General features: G+C 37.0%; 2 protein-coding genes across 4 annotated transcripts; both read left to right on the top strand.

Moving 5' to 3' along the window:
- The first annotated feature begins 1,614 nt into the window (after window positions 1–1,614).
- On the top strand, window positions 1,615–25,181 carry LOC138189793 (paramyosin, long form). Of its 3 annotated transcripts, XM_069131954.1 has the most exons (17): window positions 1,615–1,761; window positions 1,842–2,059; window positions 3,465–3,521; window positions 6,123–6,209; window positions 6,338–6,504; window positions 11,504–11,741; window positions 11,955–12,074; window positions 12,174–12,323; window positions 12,454–12,600; window positions 12,988–13,204; window positions 13,807–13,934; window positions 14,418–14,530; window positions 21,042–21,237; window positions 21,688–21,816; window positions 22,625–22,996; window positions 23,485–23,943; window positions 24,427–25,181. In XM_069131954.1, exons 2-16 carry the CDS (start codon window positions 1,946–1,948, stop codon window positions 23,875–23,877), a joined length of 2,628 nt encoding a protein of 875 aa, XP_068988055.1. In that variant the 5' UTR covers window positions 1,615–1,761; window positions 1,842–1,945; the 3' UTR covers window positions 23,878–23,943; window positions 24,427–25,181. The 3 variants fall into 3 exon arrangements, with proteins under 3 accessions (XP_068988055.1, XP_068988052.1, XP_068988054.1); XM_069131951.1 differs by having other exon boundaries at window positions 1,616–2,059; XM_069131953.1 differs by having other exon boundaries at window positions 1,616–2,059; window positions 24,408–25,181.
- Window positions 16,216–20,306, top strand: LOC138189796 (paramyosin, short form). Its single transcript, XM_069131959.1, has 3 exons — window positions 16,216–16,378; window positions 16,488–17,485; window positions 19,535–20,306. Exons 2-3 carry the CDS (start codon window positions 17,168–17,170, stop codon window positions 20,111–20,113), a joined length of 897 nt encoding a protein of 298 aa, XP_068988060.1. The 5' UTR covers window positions 16,216–16,378; window positions 16,488–17,167; the 3' UTR covers window positions 20,114–20,306.
- Window positions 25,182–25,442: the final 261 nt, after the last annotated feature.

Below are 25,442 nucleotides of genomic sequence, written 5' to 3'. Positions count from 1 at the left end.
ATCTTCGATCGGAGACGGTACACTTGTTGAGCTTAGAAGCTTCATTGCACTGAAAACTATTCTGCATTACTTCGTATGTGATGAACATTTATATTTTGTACATAAGCCGAATGTTAGTCACGTTGACGTTTTCAGAATTTTGCTATTTATGTTTCTTAGTTAAATTTCGAAAAGCTTTTGAAACGAAAGAAAAATTGTGCCATACCTGAAATAAATCTTTTCTAGAAGAGATAATCTTTTATCATCTTAAACGATGTTTTATAAAAGAAGATAAATGCTTTTTTCTCGCTATATGGTATTATTTTTAGTGTCAGTTTATTGCAGTAGAGAAAAGCACAACATATAGTATCTAACTATCGAATGTTATTTTGTAAACATGCCAAGAAAAATAGGAGATATTGGTATCTCAATATTTGGAACAATATGAGACGCAATAAGCGTAAGACGCAATAAATTTACAAAGTGACGCACTCTATTATAATAAGTAGATTACAACTGAAAATAAGATAATATGCAAACTTCAACCTTGCATTAACGAAATTGCTGGCTTGAGCTCAATAACACAGCAATACTACATATTTTTCTATTCTTTTTCATCCTGGGAATATTTTGTACTTCATAAAAATACGATTTTTGAACAAGTGATTTATAAATACTGCTTTTAGCGCGATGACTGGCTAAAATGCTACACTCTAAATCAATTCTTTTACTGACATGAAATATGTATATTATTATTTTTTAATATATCAACAGTTGAGATGTTTATGGAATGGTAATCCTGGCTATTTCATCGTAATTCTTTCCTCGACAACGAATTCATTATAACGTTTTTGTTCCCTTATTATCAATGATTGTCAACATTCCGTTCTTAACTTGTCAATACTTGTGTAACTTGAGTTATAAAACTATTTACGTTCTAAAAATTACTGCCTTTTTCTAAATAAAGACAGAAATTCTCGTTGATTAATCGCCATTGTTCGTCGATACGTCGTTTATTATAAAAAATACTTAACATTTGACTCTACAAAAGTAAAATAACGATGTTTCAATTATCATTAATGTAGTGCAAGATCATAAGCCACCCAATGATAATGACAACGACGACGATAATAACATTAGATTTATCAGATACCAAACCAACGATTATAATACAATATATCGCACAATATATCATTCCATGTTGTTCCACTTAAATCTTAATAATCACTACAAGTTATTCCATTTCATATCCATATCCCTATAAAATCCAGCCGTTTTATTTCTTTCATATACAAGAAACACCTAACAACGAACAAGCAAACCTAAACAGGACATTCAAAACACGTAACGTTTCTAGAACGAAGCTGAGAAAGAGAATGAAAAAGATAAGGAAAAGGGTAGATAAAATGCAATTGAACACGGCATAGCCGTTTCCCTAAGCAGGAGGCCGTTTGGCAGACACGCTAGGAAACGTGGGCGTTCGAGTAACGGTGGTGGTCGTTGGTTAGTGGTTCCCCTCGACGGACGACGAGGACGAGGAATGACCACGATGACGAGTCGTCGTCGCATGTTCCTGGTGGGGGTCGCTGATCTAACGCGCCTGCGCGGAACCGTCATTTTGACGAAGCCATGGAGCCGCCGGCGCGCCATACGAACGACGACGGGTCGCGCACTACGAGTAGGGCGCTGGTCGGCTCCGAAACCCCGAAGAAGAAGAAGAACAGAATAAGAAAGAAGACGAAGAACAAGCCGAACAAGAAGCGGCGAGGAGGAAGAAAAGTGGTAGCAAAATTATATTACGACGATTATATTTTTGTTTGAAAGAAATTAAACGACTGTAACAGCCGACGCATCGACGTAAGAGGCTGCTTTTAGGCGAGAAAAGACCGAGGAAGAAACGAATCTCTCGGCTCCATACGGGGACAAATTATCTTGGTGAAAATAGCGAGTGAATTTAGCGAACAGGATGTCTTCAGCGGTCGCTAAAGCTTCCAAGTACACGTACCGCTCCACCGGCGGTGGTACTGCCGATGTCAGCATCGAATACAGCGCCGACCTGAGCGCTCTCTCCAGACTGGAGGTAAGTTCCGCAGAAACGAATGCTATTTTACTCGTTTTTCTTCAAAATTATCTTGATATAAGACAGTCACGTTTAAGAGCACAACGATGCATCGTTTTTCTTCGTTGCTTTTCAATGACCATAAATAATTATTTAAACTATTATTATTTTAGATACTGTTCTATATATCAAATATGATCTCTTTTAATTCGACTTTTTTTATCTTAATTTCATCTCTTTATTTTTAATATAATAGATCGCTAATAAAGATTAGTTTGTGAAAAGCTGGTTAGTTACCATGTTGTAGAAGTATCGCTTACGACTAGTTACTAAGAATAGGAAGGGAACGGGAGGATGGCTGAAACATACGAACAAAACTATTAATGTTCCATCCACGTAATAGCTAAGGTATTTCACTGGTAATAGTCGAAAGTATCTTTTGCGAAATATAATATATGATAGGACGTCTTACGTACCTCTCGTTAGGTCTAAATTCGTTGATCCGAAGAATCCAAGGTTTTAGCGAACCTAGAATGTTCATCCAAGTCTGCCAGATGACGCAACACGAAGAGAGCGAGACAGAAGAACGAGAAGAGGATCGAAACATCGGGGTTCTCAGAGGAAGTCCTTCGATTTACGTTTCCTTGAACGACGCGACGAAAGAACAAGAAGAAGGAGAAATCACGTAGAGGAAGTGATCGCTGGTGAAAAGGTGAAATGTCGAGCAGTGACCGATTTCGGGGACAGTGAGACGCGAGAAAGTTCAGTGACCATAAGGGATATTAGTGCCAACCCTGACGAGGAACGAAAGTGTCGTAGACGGTTCTGTAGCTATCAAATTGCTCGTGTACGAAAATAGTCGTAAATATCGGCCCTAAATGACGATCGTGCCACGAAGGAGTGACATCTTCGAATGATCCACAAAGCGTTCTCATCGAGAACCTTGATCAATGTATCCCATCCGGATCTTCTTATGGCTCGTCTTCAGCTACCCTGATTATGCCAATCTCGTGGCTTCAACGAAAAAACTCAACGAAGGAGGAAAACTCGAAGAACAGAACCAGGAAACGTGTATTCGTCTATAGACTCAAGTAAGATTGTTCATTTTTTTTTTTTTTTTTTTTTTTTTCTTATTTCTTTCAACTCGAGAAGAACCGTTTACCATTGATCTCGTTATGGAACACGTACAGACGAGTGCACGTTCCTTGGTTCCTCGGTTGAGAAACGACCCCGATGAACGGTCGCTGAAAACGAAGATCCTCCTGTTCCCTCCGCGAGTCAACCCGTTTCAGAGGCTGTCCGTCTTTCTGAAATACCTTCCGAGCCTCGGTCTGTTGGATATTCTCGTCGGCCGATTACGTAAATCATCGACCCTCTGTAACGTGGTCCGTGATACGCTCTAATCCTTTTTTGCCTCTCGTTTCAGGACAAAATCCGCCTGCTGCAGGATGACCTGGAGTCTGAGAGAGAGCTGCGTCAGAGGGTGAGTTTTCTTTCGATCGATCCTCTTCCAGTAGTTTCCCTCTGTGAGCTCTTACTCTAGCGGAGATCGATTGATCGTTTGATGTTGAATCGTTTCTTCTAGTGAAACGTGTGATTTCCTTGCTTCGAATTAGAGTAGAATACTATTTATTATCTTTGTCTCTTTCTTTCTTTTTTAATAGCGGCGAGTGATTATTATCTTTCTTTGCCTTTTTCTTATTCCGATAGTGAAGAATAATTCCTAGCATGCAAAAAGTAACTCGTATTTTTTCACGTGGATAAATAATTACCGCGGTTGGTTTACAGAACAGAGAAAACATTTTGATCAAGACGTTCTCCGTTTTCTCGAATATCGAGATATCGAAAGGAATTCGAGTTAAGCACACGTCGAGATTCTATAGATAAAAATACTAAAACAGCCAGAAGTAAACGTCAATTCTGAGACTTTATGTAATCCGGGTATTGTGAATTTTGAAACTGATACAAAAAAAGCGGGGCTGGCCTGCTCTCCATCATAGAGTGGGGAGCAGTAGGTCGAAATGTCCAGCTCTCGAGTCGCAGCTATTTTTGGGGATGCGCGCCTCTTCAGCGTACGAACTCGCATTCCTCTCTCGTGTTCGGCCAACAAGTATCTACGTCTACCTGTTTAAAAAGACAGAACCAAGAAAACCTGATACTTTTATCGGAAATTTACTTCGTAGAAAAGAAGCTAAAAGACGATGCTAAGAAAACTTGAAATTTCGAATCATAAAATATCATTCGTCGATTAATCATCGAATAATTTTGTCTTTCAACATGACACAAAATATATAAATATAATTCTCAAATTAATTATAGATAATAAATTTCTTTATTTACGTATCAAAATTTGGAAGATTCTAAAGATATTTAGAATGTAAACTTTTGATGCATTTTAGAGCAGTAGAGTTTAATATTCTAGAGACAATGGTAGTCTCTGTTTAAATAGAGCGTAAATTGGAAGATTCTTTGCGTTTCATTGTGCGATCAAACTTCAAGGAAATCAGATTCGTAATGCTATTTGTAATACGTGACTTGAGCCGGTGCCAGCGACATTTTCCCTGCTTCGAAACCGTAAAAACTTGGAAATTATGATCGTATTTGACGCGTATCATCCGATGAAGTGTCCGATTAATTATTCTTGTGGAGAATAAACAGCCCACGTTGCTTAGATCGCGTTTCTTATTACATAATGTTGCGACTTCTCGTTACTTTGATTACGATTATCGTTTGAATTGATTTCCTGATATTCAAATATCCATACATATGTAGTTAATTATATAAGTATCCTGATACGAGGATATAAAGTCTCCTAAACATTTAAACTACCAAATAATAGACTTTTAATAATACATTTTTTATCAAAAAAACTCTTATTAAATTTTACCACTTTGTATAGTTACAAATTTAATCATTTATTCTCGAACAATCCAAAATTTACCCAACTTCAAATTCCATCAAGTTAGGTTTCCCTACTGGAAACTATTTTTCCGATCGATGATCGACAAATCTTCTATTATCAGAGGCAAGGTTAAAGAGTCATGGTTAAAATAAGTTCTTTATTTTCCTTTAATATTTTTCTACGCGTTCCTTCGGGACAATAAGTCGCATTTTAACAATAAGTAATATCAGTATTCAAGAACCATGGTGAACGTTAATGGTTTCTAGAGAACTAACAGTTATGGTGGTGTCGCGCGACTCTCTTTTCTCGATAAACGCCTCGTTTGTAATATGAATAAAGCTCCCGATATAGAGGCAGTCCGTACGAAATTAGATCGTTCTATTCGCGGTCCAAAGAAACCTGACGTCAAGCTTGCACCGAGCTGTTCACATCGTTTCTCGAGGCCTCTTTCCAAAACAATGCCGCGCGTCTCGATTACACTCGACGTGTATCAACAAGAATGCCATCTCGATGAATCCATACACGACGTATAAAAGTTAGGAACGATTCGAATTCCTTGTATCAGTGGTACGTTTCTTGACGCATTATGGAACGTTTTACGAGGTTTCTTATGTTTATTATCAGAGAAATGGAATGATCGATCCTTGATCCTTTTTGAAGTGGTAGAGATGTTTGATGTTTGGATCGAGTGGTCTAAGAATTCGTAAATAGAATAATTCAGTACGCGAAGAGTTATTTTTAAATATTAAACGAGCTAAGGAATTGCAGAAATGGAAAATTTTCATTCTGTGCTATCTATAGCTTCAGAGATTTTCAAAATTCACGATACGATTACTGAATCGATAATGATAAGCACGTCTCAATAAAAAATTTTAGTTTCACAAAGTTTTTGCTACGTTATAAACATTTGTTTTTTCTTTTATTTAAATCGAATTTAAAGCGCAATAGTAGAAAAATCGTCTACTTACACGGAGGATTACGACCACAAAAGGGAAAGCAAAACAACAAAAATAAGTGGACAAAATTCAAGCTTTTGTTTCTCATTACACAGAAACTAATTAAATGCTAATGCTTAGTTGACTCCTAAAATAATGAAAAACAATTAAAATCTCTATGATATTCATTTATGTATCGCTATGTCTCTTAACTGATAGATTTCAATCTTTTCTATTTGATTTGCAGATTGAACGCGAGCGCGCTGATTTGAGCGTGCAAGTCATCCAGCTGTCCGAACGTCTCGAAGAGGCAGAGGGTGGCGCCGAATCTCAAGTAAGTCTCAGAATGAATCATTGCAACGAAACACGTAATATAATCGTGTAATTCTTAGATTTACAGATTTCATTCGATTAAATTTCATTAATAGCGCGATATTAACGATCTCTGTTAAAATTAAACAGTTCGAGATTAACAAAAAGAGGGACACGGAACTGGCCAAGCTGCGCAAACTACTCGAAGATGTTCATCTCGAGAGCGAGGAAACCGCGCATCTTCTGCGCAAGAAACACCAGGAAGTTGTTGTCGACTTCCAAGATCAAATCGACCAACTTTCGAAAGCACGCGCCAGGTCAGCAAATTAATCAAAGTTATAATGCTTCAAAAAAATTTATTTTTATATATGTAAGCACAACGGGTTAGTCAAAAGTTTAGTAGAAAATATTATATTCTCTATATTTGTTCTTCGGTATATTAATACGTACCTTCTACTTCGTATCATCGCACCCTACCAAAGCAATTAGTCTAATGCATTCATCAAAACAGTTACATAACCATTTACTCAATTACCTTTGGTATATCTTCGTTCTATTTTCAGTACGGCATCATATTGAACACAAACATGACCAGATACTATACAAATTATACCTGACACTTCTAAAATAATCCAAAGTTAACCAAAAATATACTTGGTCGTGTATTTCTAGTAATTCGTTTTCCACAATTCCAAGCTACGTGGCTGCTGCGTAAAATCGTATTTTCCATAAGTCTAATATCTGAAACTTCAATAGTTTCAGATATTCGATAAAAACTTGATTCCCAAGCTTTAGTTAACATCAAATAGCAGATACTCGACCGAACTAGACATTAATTGACCAGATACGTTTCATATAAACGCTTCCAGAGTACACGTTACCTTCTGCTGAAACGAATCCACTGAAAAGCATATTAAATCCGAGCAACGAAACGAAACGCGATAACATTCTGTCCGAGGGAGTCGAAACAGGCGTCGAATCTCGATAGGGTGTAAGGTACGCTGGAATAGGAACACCAATAAACCGTGGTTAATTATATACACCTGTGAAAATAAAATCGCGGCCTCGCGATCCCACTCTTTGAGGTCAAAGCGCGCGAACGCCGCGCAAAGCGTCAATAAACAATTCACCGGAAGTTCGAAGATTCGTCGAAACCCAGTTTCGTTGCTCGTGTATTATCGAACTGATAGAGAAACACAGAAGAAGAAGGGAAAAGCGACGGATTAAAATGTGGAAAAAAACGAAATGGAAAACAAGGATGAATCACTGTTGGATCGTTAATTATAGCAAGTATCGCGCGGAACGAAAGCGTATTCGAAAATTGCGGGAATTATGCTCGACGATACTGGCCTCTGGCCAAACAACGAAGTTACTCGCACCTGAAATACACGTAGACTCGTTCCCCCAGCACTTCTAAACATAACCAACTTTTCGACGTCCCGGCGCCCCAATGCGCGATATCGCTCGTTACAAGGACGCCTCCGTTTCGAGAATTTATCGAGCTGTCATCTAGACGCTGTCTATTATTTCGCGTGTCTGCTGTCTGTGGTCTCTATCGAGTCTCAGGAAGCTTAGTAATCGAAATTTTTTTAAATCTCTTCTCTTTGGTTGCCAATGTTTGACTAAGGTCTTACAGTGTACGGCGGAGGATTGTTTTTCGAAAAAGTATTCTTATTATTACGTAATGTATAGTTGTAATTTCTTTAAAGTTAGAGTTGGGAGCATGTTTCGACGATTCGAGTGAAAATTAAGTCAAAGTTTTGTAGGAGAGATCGTAATCAAAATTCATATCAATTTTGAGTATACTAAATATGTAACATATTCGACACAAGTTTGATATGGAGAAAAATCTGACTTTATTGCAAAGACTGACGCTTCATTGGGATTTTATCAAATCGGATATATTGTGTAACGTGGAATAAACGCCATTGATTTCTTGAATGATACTGATACTATGTATACGTTTCGTTTCTATTTAATTCAATCACGATTCAAGAAGATAAGATGAACATTATTGAGCGTATAGAATACTTTCACAGTAACGTGTTATTCACGATATAATTTTGAAGATGAATGAAAAATGATTATCTCTTCCTGATCTCGCTTTATTAATAAATTAGTGTCTGAGGAAGTTCATCTATTCTCGTTTCACAATGTGCTAAAAATAAACCAATCATCGCTTCATATAAATTTCAATATACACGTTTACTTTTACTTCTAATCAAATTACTTTCCAACACAAATTTGTATTCAGAAGCATATTACTTATTTAAATCTGACGTTTCCTCTCTGATCGTGCAATTTTCTTCTAAAATTCATCGGTGTCCACATACTTTGCGAATAAAAAAACAAACACAACTTAGAGCTTAGAACGTAAACGATTCTTTTCCTCGAGTTTAGTCGACGAAACCGCATCCTCGCCGCGCTTTTTGGAATTAAAAAATCATGTTCCGTGGCGTGAAATATCAGGAAGCTTCTTTCGAACGTATTTCTGTAGCATCAGCGCGCACAAGTGGAATGGTTGATCAAGAATGCGGCCTGAAATTAGAGCCCAACTGGGATTCCGTTCTAAATGTACCCTCCAGCGAAAGCAATTACGACATTTATACATCAACGATATCGCGACGAAGCAACAGCTAATTGCCTCTTAATATTTCAACCAGCGAAATAGAACAGCCCAGTCGCCATTAACGACGCTGGAAAATAATAAATGAAGACTAGTTACGACGTTATAAACGTAAAATGGCCGTTTCATCGACTTCCGTGACTTTTCAGGAAGATGCAAATTCCACCTCGGTTCCTTTTCCTTTTGCGATCTTCTTTCAATTACCTTCGTAGAAGAGAGAAAAAGAAAAAAATAACGATAAAGGGAAACACGAGGTATTTAGAGTATTTGCATGGCGCTGCAAAAAGTTTCCACCTGTTGGTACAAGAAGGGCGTTTAAAATGCCTTTTACAATAGCTCTGCCCCATCTTTCCAGCTGCTTTCGCCGCTCTCTTTATTACGCAGCTTCCATTATCTTCTTGTTATTCGCTTGTTCTGCCCTTTTCTCTTCAATCTTATTTTTTCCCCTCGTTTTTTCTTTCCTAGATTGCATACACGTTCTATCTTTTTCAATTTGGTAAACTCTTTCCGTTCATGATTCTCGTTTACCTATCCTATAAACCCTTCTCCTGTTTAGTTCTACTACTTCGATTACAATCTTTTCCTTACACACACGCGGTCTTGTTTCTTCTTTCTTTCGTCGTATTTGTACACTCCCTTCGACGTTCTCTCGAAACGTATAACCTCGTTTCCGAACGAATTCCTTGGCTTCCAACTTTTTTCTGATCCCGGAATCGAAACTGCAACTTTAATTCTCTTATCGTCGTTTCGGTTTCTTGTCGTTATTTTCATCGTCTCGTCGTTGTATTGTCATTCTACAACTTCTAACCCTTTTCAAATACTAAAGACGTTTACGCAAATTCGCATACTTTCATCAACATTACCGAAGAAACAGAACCTAAACAAATACTTATTCATCATTGTAGATTAATTTGGTATCTATAACGAATATATCAAGATAAACTAAAGCAATTCATCTTGCAATATTCGAATACGATTTTTATCACGGCAAAGTTAATTACCATAAGTCGAATGAAGATATTTTCTCACGTTGCATTAGAATAGTTAAAGTTAGAGTAAAAGTAAAAATTTGAAATAGTCCACTTGTATATACTTGTGTGTATTATAGGCGTTCTCCATATTTTTATACGTCCCATAAATGCATAAACGCTCGCCAGTTTATTTATTCGTTTCCTTCTCGTTCTTCGCCACTGCCTCCACCATTTGCCCTGACTTTCGCAACTTTCCCCTTTACGACTTTCTATCCCTCCGTCCCTCTCTGTCCCTTTTTCACGCTCTCTAGCTCTTGGCTACATCCCTTCCTCTTGCTCTTACGTTTTTATTCTGCTGATTCCCCCCGCGAGACGCTTTGCTCGCACGGCCGCTACTCGGCTTATGACTATTTTTAACCGTGCGAGTCGCGCGGCAATCCACAACCCTGTGTTGCCGCGCCATATTAGTACAGGCGACCGGCCCGGATCCCCACTATCCTCGGAATCGGCCGACACCTTACACCCTCTGTGTGTTACGTGTAGGTGGACCACCGATATCGCCGCTAGCCGATCCTCCCTATCTCTTCGTCTGTCTCTGTATTTTATTTCCATCTTGTTCGTAGAGATTTGTCAACATACATGCGAAGGAGGATGCGGAGGGACAAGATACTTTTTGTATTTAAAAGATTAAAGAGGAAAGGAGAAGATTCAATCGAGGTGATTTGATCGCATTATCGATCACAAATTGGACATTTTAGTGGACCGTAATATTCGATTACGGTTGCAACTGTATATCGTTCATGATGTTTTATTCTTTTGTTATGCGTACGAAAATAAATGTAAAAGATTCGGCTGATCTCTGGTGAAGAAGTTCGTTATGTAAAGGAAAACGATACGATGTATTTATTGGGAATTTCGAGAAAGTTTACAAATTTGTAGGACAGTGAAAATGGTACGCGAATTCATCGATCGGTACTTGAAATGATAGAAACGATCTTCGAATATTTCGTGTACCATAAGTCGTGATTCTATTTATAAACGCCAACGTCAGTTTTCTATCTTTTTGTCTCGAGCAAAGGTCATTTGACGACAAGTATTCATCCTAAGCGTAATCGCAGAATGAAAAAATATTTCATTCGTTTCGTAGGAATGTGAGTGGAAAGAAATTGCTTATTTCTTAATTTTCTTATTAGTTTTCTTAGGGGTTTGAGAAAGTCTCTTTCTCGTCTTTCTAAGATTAATGGTAATCAATGGAGAGTTTAGATGTGAGTTTTGAGCTCGAAATAACCAACGGTCGATGATTTAGATAAATGGACGAAACATACATCTTAGGTCAGGTCCGTTCAATGAAGTATTTTTGTAAGATGTTGTTCTTGGACATTGTTTAGAGAGAAAGGTTCCAGCCGTTGCTTTTGTTGGCACTGTTGTAAGGCGTATGGCGATTAACGATGACACCTTGTGGAATTTCGTTGGATTTCTCCTGGTTTGAAATGATTTATATAGATATAAGAATAGCGTAAAAAGTTTGAGAGGAGCAGGTCAGAAAGCTATCGTTGACGAAAGTAGTAATATGAAATGTAATATGTAGAAATATAATATAAACATTCCATTGAAAGATATAAACGACGCTGCTCGAAGAAATAAAAGATTAAATTCCGGCAAAAATTTGTCTGCGTCTGACAGAATTCTACTAATTCATTATTTTGGCAATATTTGCAGAGCTGACAAGGAAAAATCGAAATTCCAACAAGAGGTATACGAACTCCTCGCCCAGCTGGACAACGTGACGAAAGAAAAATTGATGTCAATAAAAACTGTGGAGAAACTCGAAGTGCATGTAGCCGAGCTTAACGTGAAAATTGAAGAATTGAATCGTACCGTCATCGACATCACCAATCACAAAACCAGGATCTCACAGGAAAATATCGAATTGACGAAGGAAGTGCAGGACTTGAAGGTAAATAATTTCAAATTAATTGAAATTCATACTTGATACAAATGCATCAGCCTTGCTTCAATAAAGAGAAAACAAGTTTTCCGAACTTCTGGAAAATGGTCCTAACGATTTAAAATTATCTGCGGCACTATCGATAACGCGATCAGTGTTGTATCTCTAGCTCCTTTTTATTACGCTTTTTTAATGATTTTATAATAATTTGTTTTATCGTAGGTTAACATCGAGAACGCTGTTTACCTGAAGACTCAGCTGGCGGGTCAGCTCGAAGATGCTCGCCGTCGTCTCGAGGATGAGGATCGTCGTCGTTCATTGGTCGAGGCCTCCTTACATCAGGTATACATTCTTTTAATTCTCTAGAAAATTACACATAAGCGTGACACATTTAAATTAGATTTAAGTTGTATTTCATTAATGTAATAAAATTGTCAACAGGTTGAATCGGAATTGGAATCCGTTCGCATTCAGTTGGAAGAGGAATCGGAAGCTCGTTTGGACATCGAACGTCAATTGGTCAAAGCAAACGGTGAAGTGCAAGTTTGGAGATCGAAGTATGAAACCGAAGCTAACGCTCGTGCCGAAGAGGTAACTAAAAAGAACAACTCGAAACTTTAGAAGCAAAAGCAATCGTTGCTTCGAAGCGCATAAATATATATATAGACGGAGTTTCTGTTAGTTTGGACCTTTGGAGTAAAAGGTCGACTGAATTTTACAGGTAGAGGAACTACGTCGTAAATACGGAGCTCGCATTCAGGAACAGGAAGAGCAGATTGAAACTCTGCTCGTCAAGATCAACAACCTCGAGAAGCAGAAATCCCGCCTCCAATCTGAAGTAGAAGTGCTGATCATCGACTTGGAAAAGGTGCAATTTCAAAACTTCTACTATTCTATGCTTCTTTTTCACATATAAATCATCTTCTAAATTAAACTAAATCAACTTCTAAATCATATTATTTTCTTTTTTTAATACAATTGTCGAATACGACTGATAACTCCACGATTTCGTTTAGAATAGTTTTTCACGGAACAAAATGTATAAATAAAGCATTGTTGTAGAACAAACATTGAGTTAGGTGAAAATATTCGTAAAAGATTGAATACATTTTAATCAGTTTAATTATCTGTTTGCCTACTGTGGAAAAGTACGATTGATTGGAAAAAAGTTCACAAGTTGCAACTTGTACGTAACATGATATTCCAATTTCAATCATCAGCATTTTATTTATTTATGAATTTACCAATTTTTAAGGCCAATGGAACAGCTCGCGAACTGCAGAAACGCGTGGAACACTTGGAGAAGATCAATATCGAACTGAAGGCTCGCTTGGATGAAAGCGTGGCAATGTATGAACAAAGCCAACGTGATCTCCGCAACAAACAACAAGAACTCCAGCGCACCAACGCCGAACTCGACAAGACTCGCGAGCTGAAAGACCAACTGGCTCGTGAAAACAAGAAATTGGGAGGTGAGCAATTTCATAAGATTCAATCGATCGATATTTTTTCATTTTCTATTCTCTATTTTATATTTATCTGACATTTAAATTATTACACGTCCCTAAATCATCAAGCACTTAATAAGATTAAAATAGGAATAAGTGAAAGCTGAGAATACAAAATATCGATGGCATCCATTAACTATTTGTATTATACGAAAAAGTTGACTGTACTCGGTTTCAAAAATTTCATTGTAAATCTAGCGTAACACGTATTATATATAAAATTAAATATAGTAAGTGTCTGACGACTTACAGTAGCGGATAAAAGAAAGTTTAAACGCTGAACATACGAAAGAATAGCGTAATTTGACAAAAATAATAAATAAATGTAATATACATATATCTCAAAATAGATTGTATAATCAAAAAGGAGAAGAATACACCAAAGTTACAAAATTGTTAATATTTATACAAATACTACGTTTAAAGTGTCTTTTACCCGCTATTGCGTATCAAGTAAATGGAAAGAACGTGTGTGTAGTTAATTTCTTACCTTTAAAAAAGTAAATAAAATATCATAAACGAGGTACAGTAATGATTTTATATCAATTACTGCGTTATTGTTTTAGATGACTTGAACGATGCCAAGAACCAGCTGTCTGATATGAACCGCAGACTTCACGAACTGGAACTCGAACTCCGTCGGTTGGAGAACGAGCGTGAGGAACTCGCTGCCGCCTACAAAGAAGCCGAAGCAGTAAGTGGAATTTATTTATTTAAAGCCGTATTTATTTCAGTATTTTTAAATTTCTAATTTTTTTATAATATACATTGTCCTTATAATTGATCGATTTGTAATAGCAGTACTTAAATTTGATTAGTAAGAAATTAATGATTAGAAGCATCGCTTATTATCTTTATATCATTTATCATCGTTTATGTATTTATCGTTTATATGTTTATGTATTTATTCGTTTCGTATCATTTATATCATTTATATCTATTTATCATCGCTTTTCTCAGTATATAAAATATTACCATTTTGAAATTAAGTTAATCATAATTTCTCCATTAATTTAGAAGAAAATTATACGACCTGATATAATTTCACAAAATAGTAGTGGAATGATAATCAGAAATATCATTTTCCCATATTATCCTCTAGAAATCATTTGGCTATAGTGTAGGAAATTGAAAAGTTCGAAATATAGAATTGTTCGTAAAAGAAAATTGATCGCAGGGACGCAAGATCGAAGAACAGCGCGCTCAAAGACTGTCTGCTGAGTTGACTCAACTTCGTCACGATTACGAACGCCGCCTGACTGAGAAGGATGAAGAAATCGAAATCATCCGGTAAGTAATTAAATTGCGTTTGTTGTGCTTTTCCTTATTCAAATTTCATTATAATTTGCAATATTAATAATTTACGATTTTTTGCTACTAACACCGATGTTTAATTCTACGATGTTATTATTGCAAACGCATAGCGAATATAGTTTCCAGGTGACATATTTAACGTGATATAATGATCTTTCCGTTTATCTCTTCTTTGAAAATATTGAACCGTGGTATTAAGAGACTTATTTCCGCTTTCGTGTCATAGACGACATAAGTCCTTCCTCTTTTTTATTAGAAGAGCAACCGATTCATGCGAAACATTCGTAATTCTAAAATAGCGAAGGTTAAACCAGAATTTAAACGAGAAGTAGCCAGAAAAGAGTTATTTCTATTCAATGAAATCATATTCTTTGAAGTCGATAAATCAATATTTTATGACATTTTTGACAAAGTATGCAGTTCTAAAAGTATCTCTGGGTCATATCCACAGCCGGTGATTAAATATAAAGTTAGAAAACATATGCGTTATTTATAGTAATAAAACGGTAATTCTAGAAAATCAATGATAAATTTAATCATTTTTAATAATTAAATGAATTCAATACTTCAACCAGAGAACAAATTTCCAGTAGAAACGAAAATCTCATTTTCCAATTCGATTACAACTCAAATATTATACTATTTGTTATCCTCTAAAGTTATATGATCTATGTCACACTTACGCGCGACCATTATTTAACGTGCATACGAGTTATGTAAGTGTTACAGAAAATCTATAAGCCAATATTACTTTCAAAACACTTTTCGAACGAACGTAGATCTGCGAAGTATCTATACGGATATGCGAATTTTTAACTTAGCCTTGATGCAGTTGGCTTTATTTCCGGTATAACTAACCAATGATATCCACCTATTAATAAAGATACGGTTAATTCTGTCATCGATCAGCCGCATCGATTAATCATCCAAGGTATTTTTGTATCGATCGAAAACACTCGAGTGAATATCCTGTTGTGATCTAGTTACTTATTTAAACGAAAATGGAAATTCAATCAGCATGGATTGACAAACGGGATTCGTCATCGAACGATGATCAGACCTGACAACTTTGTTTCTGTTTGGCTCGAGTCTCATCGGTATCGAAATGCCAAATGCCCGATACACACGTATATTGATTATGTCATTGTGAATGGGGTTTGTAAGAACCACGTGCTACGAAACAAGAAACGATATATTTCTTTACCTGAAGAGGAAAACGGTATCCGATGAAAAGTATTAATAAAAATAAAAACATTTAGGTGAAACGAATACAAAATACGATAAATGTAAATCATTTAAAAAGAAGATACATACAATACTACGACATGTTATGTTGTATACTGTACATATTTTATTTTTCTATAAAAGGAGTGCTTAAAAGAATTACAACTACAAAATTTGACTATTTCGAAAAGATACATATTCACATCTCCAAGGAAATAATATCGCTGTTACCACGCTATATAATTAGGCTCAAAATTAAGAACATCGTTAAGGAAAAAAAACATGAAAAATGACAACGATACTATCAACCATTTTCAACGATATCTTAAAGAGTATCGTCATTCTGTAATGACATAAAGATTATTTGGGGTCATTAATTGAGGATGATGCATAAAGAGTACGCAATCCTACTATTAATAAACGTCGTTCAACACCGATCAGTCACGATCTAATTATTAGCCGAGTGGTGCTGATTGGCCGTTCTCAATGTGGCAATCGTAAGGAAAAAGTACAAAAGATAGCAGCGCGCTTGACCGGCCTAATTTTTCCCGACCGTTTCGTAGCAACTGTCACCTCCGATCGTTCGACAATGAAAAATCTGTGAGTAAAAAAATCAGGGAATCTCCCATAAAAACGAAGTCCTGTATCTAACACATTTAACTCCACAAACACCGAAAGAAATACAATACGACAATCCTTTCTATTCAAGGTAGATGTTGGATGAAACATTAACAATACCCATACAAATACTCGAAAAAATAGATCCGCCAATTCGTCAAAGTGTACATTTCGAAGAAGCAGTTTGTCGGTGGTCGATATCTCCCAGTGAAGATCGATACTTGTGATATTATACATTGTAATAATAGCAAAGACAGAATTCGCAGAAGGAGAAATTCAAGCATAGATAAATCTCAAATATAGGTTTGGAGAATTTAGAATTCAAATTTTTATTCGATTGAAAGATTTAATCGGTAAACAAGACGATCAATACAAAAGTTTCAGCGAAGAGAGCAATACTCCCAAGAGAAATAAAAACGAAGAATATTTTAAGACACTTCCTATAAAAGCTTCGGAATCATATGATACTCTACTCGAGAGAAATAATTTGTCAGAAATCGCTTTAGAAAAAAAAACTGAGGGAAATTTTCCTACAAAGAAAACAGCTTCGGAAAGAAGAAGAGACGTCGATCATCTTCCAAGAAATTCTCTTCGTACGAACTCCTCTGCCAATCAGTAGAAACTTTCAAACAACTCTTTAAGTAAATCGAAAAACTTGTGAAGAATTCTTTAAAGAGAAAACAATTTCCAAAGAACGCTTAAAGACAATCCTCGAGTGAAGGAAAAAAACCTATCTACCTAGGGAAAGCGAAAAAGCCGCGACAAAGAAAAATGTCAAGCTACGTGCCGCCAATGCACGTGCCTTTGGAGCCAAAGTGGAAGCACTGGCCCACCTACATTTACGACAAGAACTACAATTACGGGATCAATTTCTATCAACCGATGCTGGATCACATCGATCGGCAAGCTCGATGTTCCTCGCTGCCACGCGATTATTGCGCTCGCAAAACAGAACCACCGGAATTACCCTGGTCAGATGGTAGAGCGTTATGGGAGGGCAAACCGATTGAAACATACTCGAGACACGAGCTGATCAGACGGGCGATCGACGCGGAGGACGAGGCCAGGGATCATCTGTCCCAGTTCAAGGTACGAGACTAGATCGGAGAGCGAAAGTTAGGCCGACTCGAGCGTGGAAAAGCGGTCGATTCGCGCGGTTAGGCGCCTTCGCGATTGCTTGACCTTTTCGTTCGCTAAATTTGGCGTCACGGAAGGAACTGCACCAACGTAGACGGACTTTATACGACGCTGAATATTCGGCGAGGCTGCTGCCGTCTTTTAAACAGACTTCTGTCAATCGAACGAGCGTAGGAATGAATTCCTCTTGAGAGGAAAGTCACGGTCGTTGAAAATCGATTTGGTGACGTGGGTGGGGCATGCATAATTCAAGTGAATGGGATTTCTTTGTTTGAGAATTGGCTTGAAAGTGACGGGCGTACGATGAGATTTGGTTTAAGCTAAGTTTTAAGTTTTTGGATTTTGACGTTTGCTTCCGGGGGCCAGACGTACGTATCGATCGTTCTGTAAGCGGTGAGATTTTTCGAAAAGTTGAAGTTAAACTGTAAAGTAACGCAGTGCGTCGCAATAACAAGTTTTATAAAAGAGGAACAAGGAACTTGGAGTTAGAAAAAGCTAGAAGTGTTTATAAAAGATAAAGGAAAACGTAAGACTGATCGATAATGATCAATAGATAGTTGATTATTTGCATCTAATATATGTACCGGAAAAACTGCATTGCTTGTGCTATTACTTAACGTTACAGAGATAGTTATATAAGTACGTAATGTTTAAAAATTCCATAATTATAATTGTATAATTTTTAAAAATCAGATACGTCAGAATAATCTCGAAATATTTGATTCAGTGGTAAATATTATAGCGACTACAGAGACTAAGTTATATAATTTTTGCGATACAAGTATCTATAGGTACAATCCATTTTCTTCAATATCTTTGAACACATTAAAACGTGATGTTTGACGTATTTCGGATTTCAAGACTGTGCAATATAGTGGAATGGAAGAGTTGGCAGTATTCTGTTCAACAAATAAGTTACTGTTTACGCTATTGTTTAATTCTAAATGCACGAGATAAATTTAAACAGATATTATTTATTTGCTTCTATAATATATGTTTCCGATAATACACATATATACTGGCTATATAGTCAACGTTTTTATATAAATCACTTTTCAATGTTCTTCCGTTTGAAAATATATCTTTAACATTTCTGTTTATCCTTGAAATTTTATCCAATAGAACATGATATACAGTCGAAAGGTAAAATCCTATCGTCACTGGAATAAAAATTTCGAAACGTAAAAACGGAAAAATAGATTGGAAACCGATCGTATTACTCTCGAAAGTTCTAGTTTTAGAAAGTCTTCTATAATTCATTGTCAGCCCGATAACTCGAGCCTGTGACGGTCTATTGCCGCCCCACTGTCACCAAATCTTAATTTAACACGGTCAGAGCGAGTCATTGGCAAGAAATCTTCGGCGTAAAATAAAATCTATTATAGTTGCGCGATAGAAAGCGGGAATTCCTAAATTTCTTATTGTTATTAATACCGTGCAACCTCAGCCTCCGCCATTGCTCTTATATTTACAGATTCAGTGTAAGGAAATAGATATATATCGCGGAAGCGGTAACATCTGGCAGGCAGTTAGATCTTTCCGTAATTTACAATGGAAGCAATGAAACGAATCGAGACGCAACTCAGAAGGGTGCCAAGTCTCGCGGCGCGTACATTAAAAAATCCATCTCGCGTCCCGTGTGTCCCGGGGCCGGGAAGCTAGCAGCTTGCTCAGATTGGCAGTCGTTCTCGAGTCTCTAGAGAGAGTCGATCGAGAGTGTGCATCGGTCACTTTCGAATTCTGGACCGCTGCGGCTAAGTTTAGGCTCAGTCGAGACTACCCTCAGACCAGGGAACGATCGTAGGAAAGGGTCGCGTTTGTGAAAACCACGATTTCTAATCGCTTTCGCTCTTCGTCTCGACATCTTTTTCTGTTTTTCTTAATCATCGCGATTAATCGCGTCGATCGAACGTGACGATCAATATCGACGATCAACCGCGAAGATCGTGGGGGTGATTTATGCGAGCACGGGTCTGACCTGGTGCTTTCGTCTTCTTAAAGATAGCGAATCGGTCCGACTTCAGTTTGTCGAAGACGGCGCAGGCCAGCCACGTGACTAGAGAAGTATTTCCACGAAAATTTGAAGAATTCAGGCTAAAACCGTTGCCCTTGCTCGTGGATAGTGCACGCACCAAAGCTGAAGCTAGACAGCTGCAACGTGAAATGGCCGACATCGATTTTCGATCGCTGAGAGACGTGCAACACATGTCCGAGGTACAGGACGCCCTCGATCATGGAAGAAGTCTGCGTGGTAAATCAGCTAGAGCGATCGAGTTCCATTTAACGGCGGAAGCTCTGAAGAACTTGAACAAGAGTCAAGAATTGGCCGATATTAGAAAGTACCAGAGGGAAACTGCCTCCGCGAATTATTCGTGGGACTGCAGAGATCATCTGAAGTTAATGGAGGAGAGAACGAGAAATTTGTTCGATGAGGATAGATTGACCGCGCCGTTGAACAGCCTGAGCAGGGAGCTGAAAGGATACGAAGAGAAGTCGAGCAACTACTACCTGGACAAGAGGTATCGACACCCGACCAGACCGAGACGATTATACGGATGCCTGGGAATCAGGCCCGCTTGAAAGGATGGAAATTCTAGTAGATTAGTTTAACCGTGTGGGTAAGAGTAATGTGACACGGAACAATGAAGAGAATAAACGATAAATGAGAAGTAATTGCACTGTCGTTTGATTCTCAGAAGCTTGTAATTGTAGATTAGGCGAGTAACAACTTGTTGAAGAAGAAAATCTTTTGATTAGATGAATTTTTGTTTTACTTTTTTCTCTATTCATTATGCCTTTACAGATATTGAAGCTTTGTTTAAAACATCGGCACATATTTATAAGAAAAATTCACCTCTATGCAGGATAACGATCATCTCTTTTCATCAAATATTCGTCATCAAATTTTTCATCAAATATTTTTTATTCTCTAGATTTAGATTCGTTGACTCCGGCTTCTATTCAATTTTGAGATTTTTTAATTCGGATTTTATTTAGAGTAGCTACAAATTCGTAACTCTTTGACTTTGATATCGGATAAAGTAACCATCATCTTTTCTAGACGTCAAAGAAACACTAAAGTAAATTACGTGCATCTTCCTTGTTACATAAATACACTTTCCACTTGTGATATGGTAATGCCTCCGAAATCACTGCATCCGTTGCCAAACTAACTATGCATTAAAGCAGCCGAACTAACTCTGCATCGAAATAGATAAAGCACAAAGAATGCCCAACCAAAGTGTTTCAAAACATCCCGGTAATCTAACACTCGTTGCATTACTAAATACGTTACTGGTAAAATGTCAAACATTTCTAAACGTGTTAACCTTGGATATTCACCGATGATGCGGTTTTCTCGCAAACAATACCAACGAGAGAAAGACGTGGTATCTTCCGACGATCCAAAATTCTTGCTGTTGTCACCTGGAAACAATAATCTGGTTTGAACCTTCTAAAACGATTGAAAGGGGTAATCGTATTGTTCATACGGAATGAAATAAATTAGCAAACAGACCAGTATCGAGATCGAGCAGCTGAATGCCCGCGTGGTTGAGGCGGAGACGAAGTTGAAGTCCGAGGTGCAGCGCGTGAAGAAGAAGATGCAGATCCAGATCACCGAACTGGAACTGTCTCTGGACGTTGCCAACAAGAACAACATCGACTTACAGAAGACCATCAAGAAGCAATCGCTCACTTTGACCGTAAGTAGAACAGAATAAAAAGAAGTTTATGTTAATGCGTTGGCTGATTATCTGACATTTAACGAGTTAAATACGATGAGACAAATTGAAGTTAAAGAACAGATTTTTATCAATACAAAATGGTGATATTTAATTTTACTCTGCTATATTTGATTATTTAATCATTCTATTTAGGTGATTCAATGTTACGCGTATACTTTTAATAAAATGTTCTAATGCGTCTTTTTAATTTAGTTTTGGAGTTTTGCCAAAGAAATTAATTCCTAACACGAAATGTATCGATAAAATTAGTTCTGAGTCGATACATATATGGAATACTCACCCACCTGTAGTAATGACATCCTTACGAAAATTTGTGCGTTATATGAGTGACAGGTGGCAGTTAAAGAAAGAATGACGCTTATTTGGCAAAATACTGTGTATTTTAAACGCTGTGTCATTATCTTGTAGGAACTCCAAGCCCACTACGACGAAGTTCAACGCCAATTACAAGTAACCCTAGACCAACTGGGTATCAGTCAACGACGCCTGCAATCGTTGACAGCTGAGCTAGAGGAAGTACGCGGCAATTACGAATCTGTAAGTATCGTATTTACTGTGAATAATTTATCATAAAAATTTAATATTTTTTCATTTGACATTACATATATTTACTTACTAAATTAATCTATTTTATGGTAGAGATTTCGGGCCGTAGTGAATTAAAATTCTGATTGAATTTAGTTTCAAAATCTCCAGCTGTTCCTTTCACAATGCATTCTGTTGTAAAGAAATTTTCGACGTTTTTATTATTATTTTGATATTTTTATGTCTAAATTAAAGAATAAAACAAATTAAATTCAGATTAGATAGACGCACCATGGAATGATGAAATGGATAAAACGAAACGGCAGGATTTTCCATTCGATAGCTTGAATGAGCAATTGATGTTAGACAAGCTATAAATACACCCGACTAAACGGTGATGCTAAACAGTAACTTCAAATATACCAACCAGTTGCATAAAACTTTGATTCCTCTGCCACTAAGTTGATTCGTCTATTTTTAAACTTTGTATACTGAAATTATTGAAAAGGTCTTGACGAATTAATCGACATTTTTAATTTTCTTAATATTAAGATCCAATATTTATAACAAAACAATGCAAGGAAAATTAATCTAATATGAAAGATCTTCTTAAAAAATGGAACAAACACAGTATCCATAAATCAGGAGAAAATCAATTGCATATTCTGCTTAACGCTTCAATTTCCAATATGAGTTATCATTTACTTAAAAAACCAAATCACGTAGTATCATTACTGTAAAATCCGCTTGTCTGCACTATGCCTATTCTTCTTTCGTCTCCACATGATAATAAATAACATAACTAACAATATTTTTAAAGGCCCTCCGTGCAAAGAGGACCGTCGAGCAGCAATACGAAGAGTCGGTTAGTCGCATCAACGAATTGACTACCATAAATGTGAACATCGCTTCATCGAAAGCGAAACTCGAGCAGGAACTGGCTACCCTGGCCGGAGACTACGAAGAAGTGACGAAGGAGCTGAGAGTGAGCGACGAGCGATACCAACGGGTACAGACCGAACTGAAGCACACCGTGGAGATCCTGCACGAGGAACAAGAACGTATCGTCAAGATCGAGGCCATCAAGAAGTCCCTTGAAATTGAAGTGAAGAACCTGTCCGTGAGATTGGAGGAAGTCGAGGCGAACGCTATCGTCGGTGGCAAGCGTATCATCAGCAAACTCGAGGCTAGGGTGAGTTTAAGATTCCTTTCATTTGATTTATTCCTGTGGACATTGTTATTTTCAGAAAGCAATAGAACTAAACTCATTGAAATATGTAACAGAAATTATAAACGACTATTCACCGTATGAAAAATGTTTGCATTCTTTTTTCCATAGGCTGTAAGAATCTAGTTCCAATTTTTTTAATTAAAGGTTACTCCAACTAAATTTGTAGATCATCTTCAATTTATTATTCTAAAAAAAAAATCCTTTTTGATTGGTACCAAATATTTTTAGTAGCATTAATGAAATATTAATGTAAAGACGACAAATTTTGGAAACTTTACCGTAGTCCTATCTACAAAATTCACCTATTTAATTACACTTATGCTGCAGAGAAACAGTTAAACATTTATAGCATCCAATCGAATTTTTTATAAATTATTCCTTTACCTTGCCACACGAATGTTTCATTTCCACAAAGCAAATTCAACGTTTTTCGATTATTCTTCTAACAGATCCGCGACTTAGAGCTGGAACTTGACGAAGAGAAGCGCCGACATGCCGAGACTGTGAAGATTCTCCGTAAGAAGGAACGCAACATCAAGGAGGTGATGATTCAGGTAGAGGAGGACGCGAAGAACATTGCTTTGTTACAAGAATCGTTGGACAAGGCGAGCCAGAAAGTGAACATCTACAAGAGGCAACTGCAAGAACAGGAAGGCATGTCCCAGCAGAGCGTGACCAGGGTCCGCCGATTCCAAAGGGAATTGGAGGCTGCTGAAGATCGTGCTGATACCGCTGAGAGCAACTTGACTCTGATCCGCGCAAAACACCGCAGCTTTGTCACCACCTCCAGCGTGCCCGGTTCTCAGGTGTACCTCGTCCAGGAGACGAGGTCTGACCTGTAAAAACGCCATCGCCATCGACACCCCATCCTTTGCCACTTCGAACGCCACCTCGTCGTCTTTAGAAACGTACGTACTTGATGAATAAGTTATGTAAGTTTGGGCGAATGTGATCTAAAATAAAGATAAAAGATAATAAGATGAAACAATGGATCATTTCAACTACATTATTAGTTATATTTTAGAAATAATCAAATGCACGATACACGATTGTTGATCGATTGTTATTTACCTTAATGTTCATCTATGACTCCTATGATCATAATTTCAATTAGATCAATTAATTTTACACTATTTGATTTTATTTTGTATTCTATATTTTACAAGATAAAAATCATGAAAAATTAAAAATAACTTACACAAAATTGTTTCATGATTCTTTGCTTTTTGATTACCTACCTACAATCCAATAATACCAGTTGATGTTACCATCATCTTACACCACGTATCTAAGTGTATAATTAAGGAAATATCGTGAGATTTCAAACGATCATCGGATAATTCAGTAAATTTATATTTTCGAAAATATACAGTTCCACGATTGTGTGACAGGTGTCACGAGCAAACGACGAAGAAAAGGAAGAGCCTCTATACGTCATCGTTAGTTGAAAGAGCCGAGAAGAGTTTCCAACGGGCCGTACCGCGAACATCGTAAGGAAGAAGCAACGAGGAAAAGAAACAGTATCAAAATGTCGTATCATCTTATTTAATTATATTATGACAACGCCCAACGACCCGTCGCAAATTCAAAATACTTGGCCAACGAAACGCGGTACCCGTCGTAACGAACCAAATAAATGCAAAAACCGAAAGGGCATAAGCATTAATGAACAAGCAACGTGAAGGAAGCAACCATCTTAAAACGCATAACACCGTCGCTATTCGATTAAATGGATTAATCAACCCAAAAAATGAAAATATATACACATACATACATATTATACAATATTATACACGCAAAAAATCAACAACGATTCGTTATATCTTCCTTGTATCCGTTATGTCAGCATCACGAAGCGTAAGGAGTGGAAATATTATAAATATATAAATAAATATATAAGGAAAAAAGTAAAAGAAATTAAATGAAAAACGCGAGACGTAGATTTAACTTTTTCTCTCTCTCTCCTTACGCCTCTTTGATCGCGCGTGTCGCACTTGTATTTAAATGGATTAACTTTAATTCTACTTCTACTATTATATTATAGATAGGTATTATTGCCCATACACACAACTCTCACTGTACGACATACACGATAACCTGTGTCAAACAATAATTTAATAAATAAACTGAAACACGTACGTACGAAGCCGATGGAATACATTTCCTCCCATAGTTTGCAAGATAAAGATTAAACACTAATACCGATATATTCCTGTAACACATCCTATCGAAATGTATCGAGTTTTTTTGTAATTCTTCTTCTATTTCTTAATGTTACGATGATCCTTTAATCTATCCTCCTTTTTTAATACGTTTTATGCTGATAGAGAAAAGTTTAACCTTTCCGAAGCTAAATATCTTAGGAAGAAAAAATATTGTAAAATACTGTTCTAATACCGTGTTTATA

Source organism: Bombus flavifrons, chromosome 2 (assembly GCF_040668555.2).
Source record: "Bombus flavifrons isolate JBK064 chromosome 2, iyBomFlav1_principal, whole genome shotgun sequence".
In the NCBI taxonomy this organism is placed as follows: Eukaryota; Metazoa; Arthropoda; class Insecta; order Hymenoptera; family Apidae; genus Bombus; species Bombus flavifrons.
Note: the sequence above shows the minus strand (reverse complement) of the source record. Positions and strands in the feature narration are given on the sequence as shown.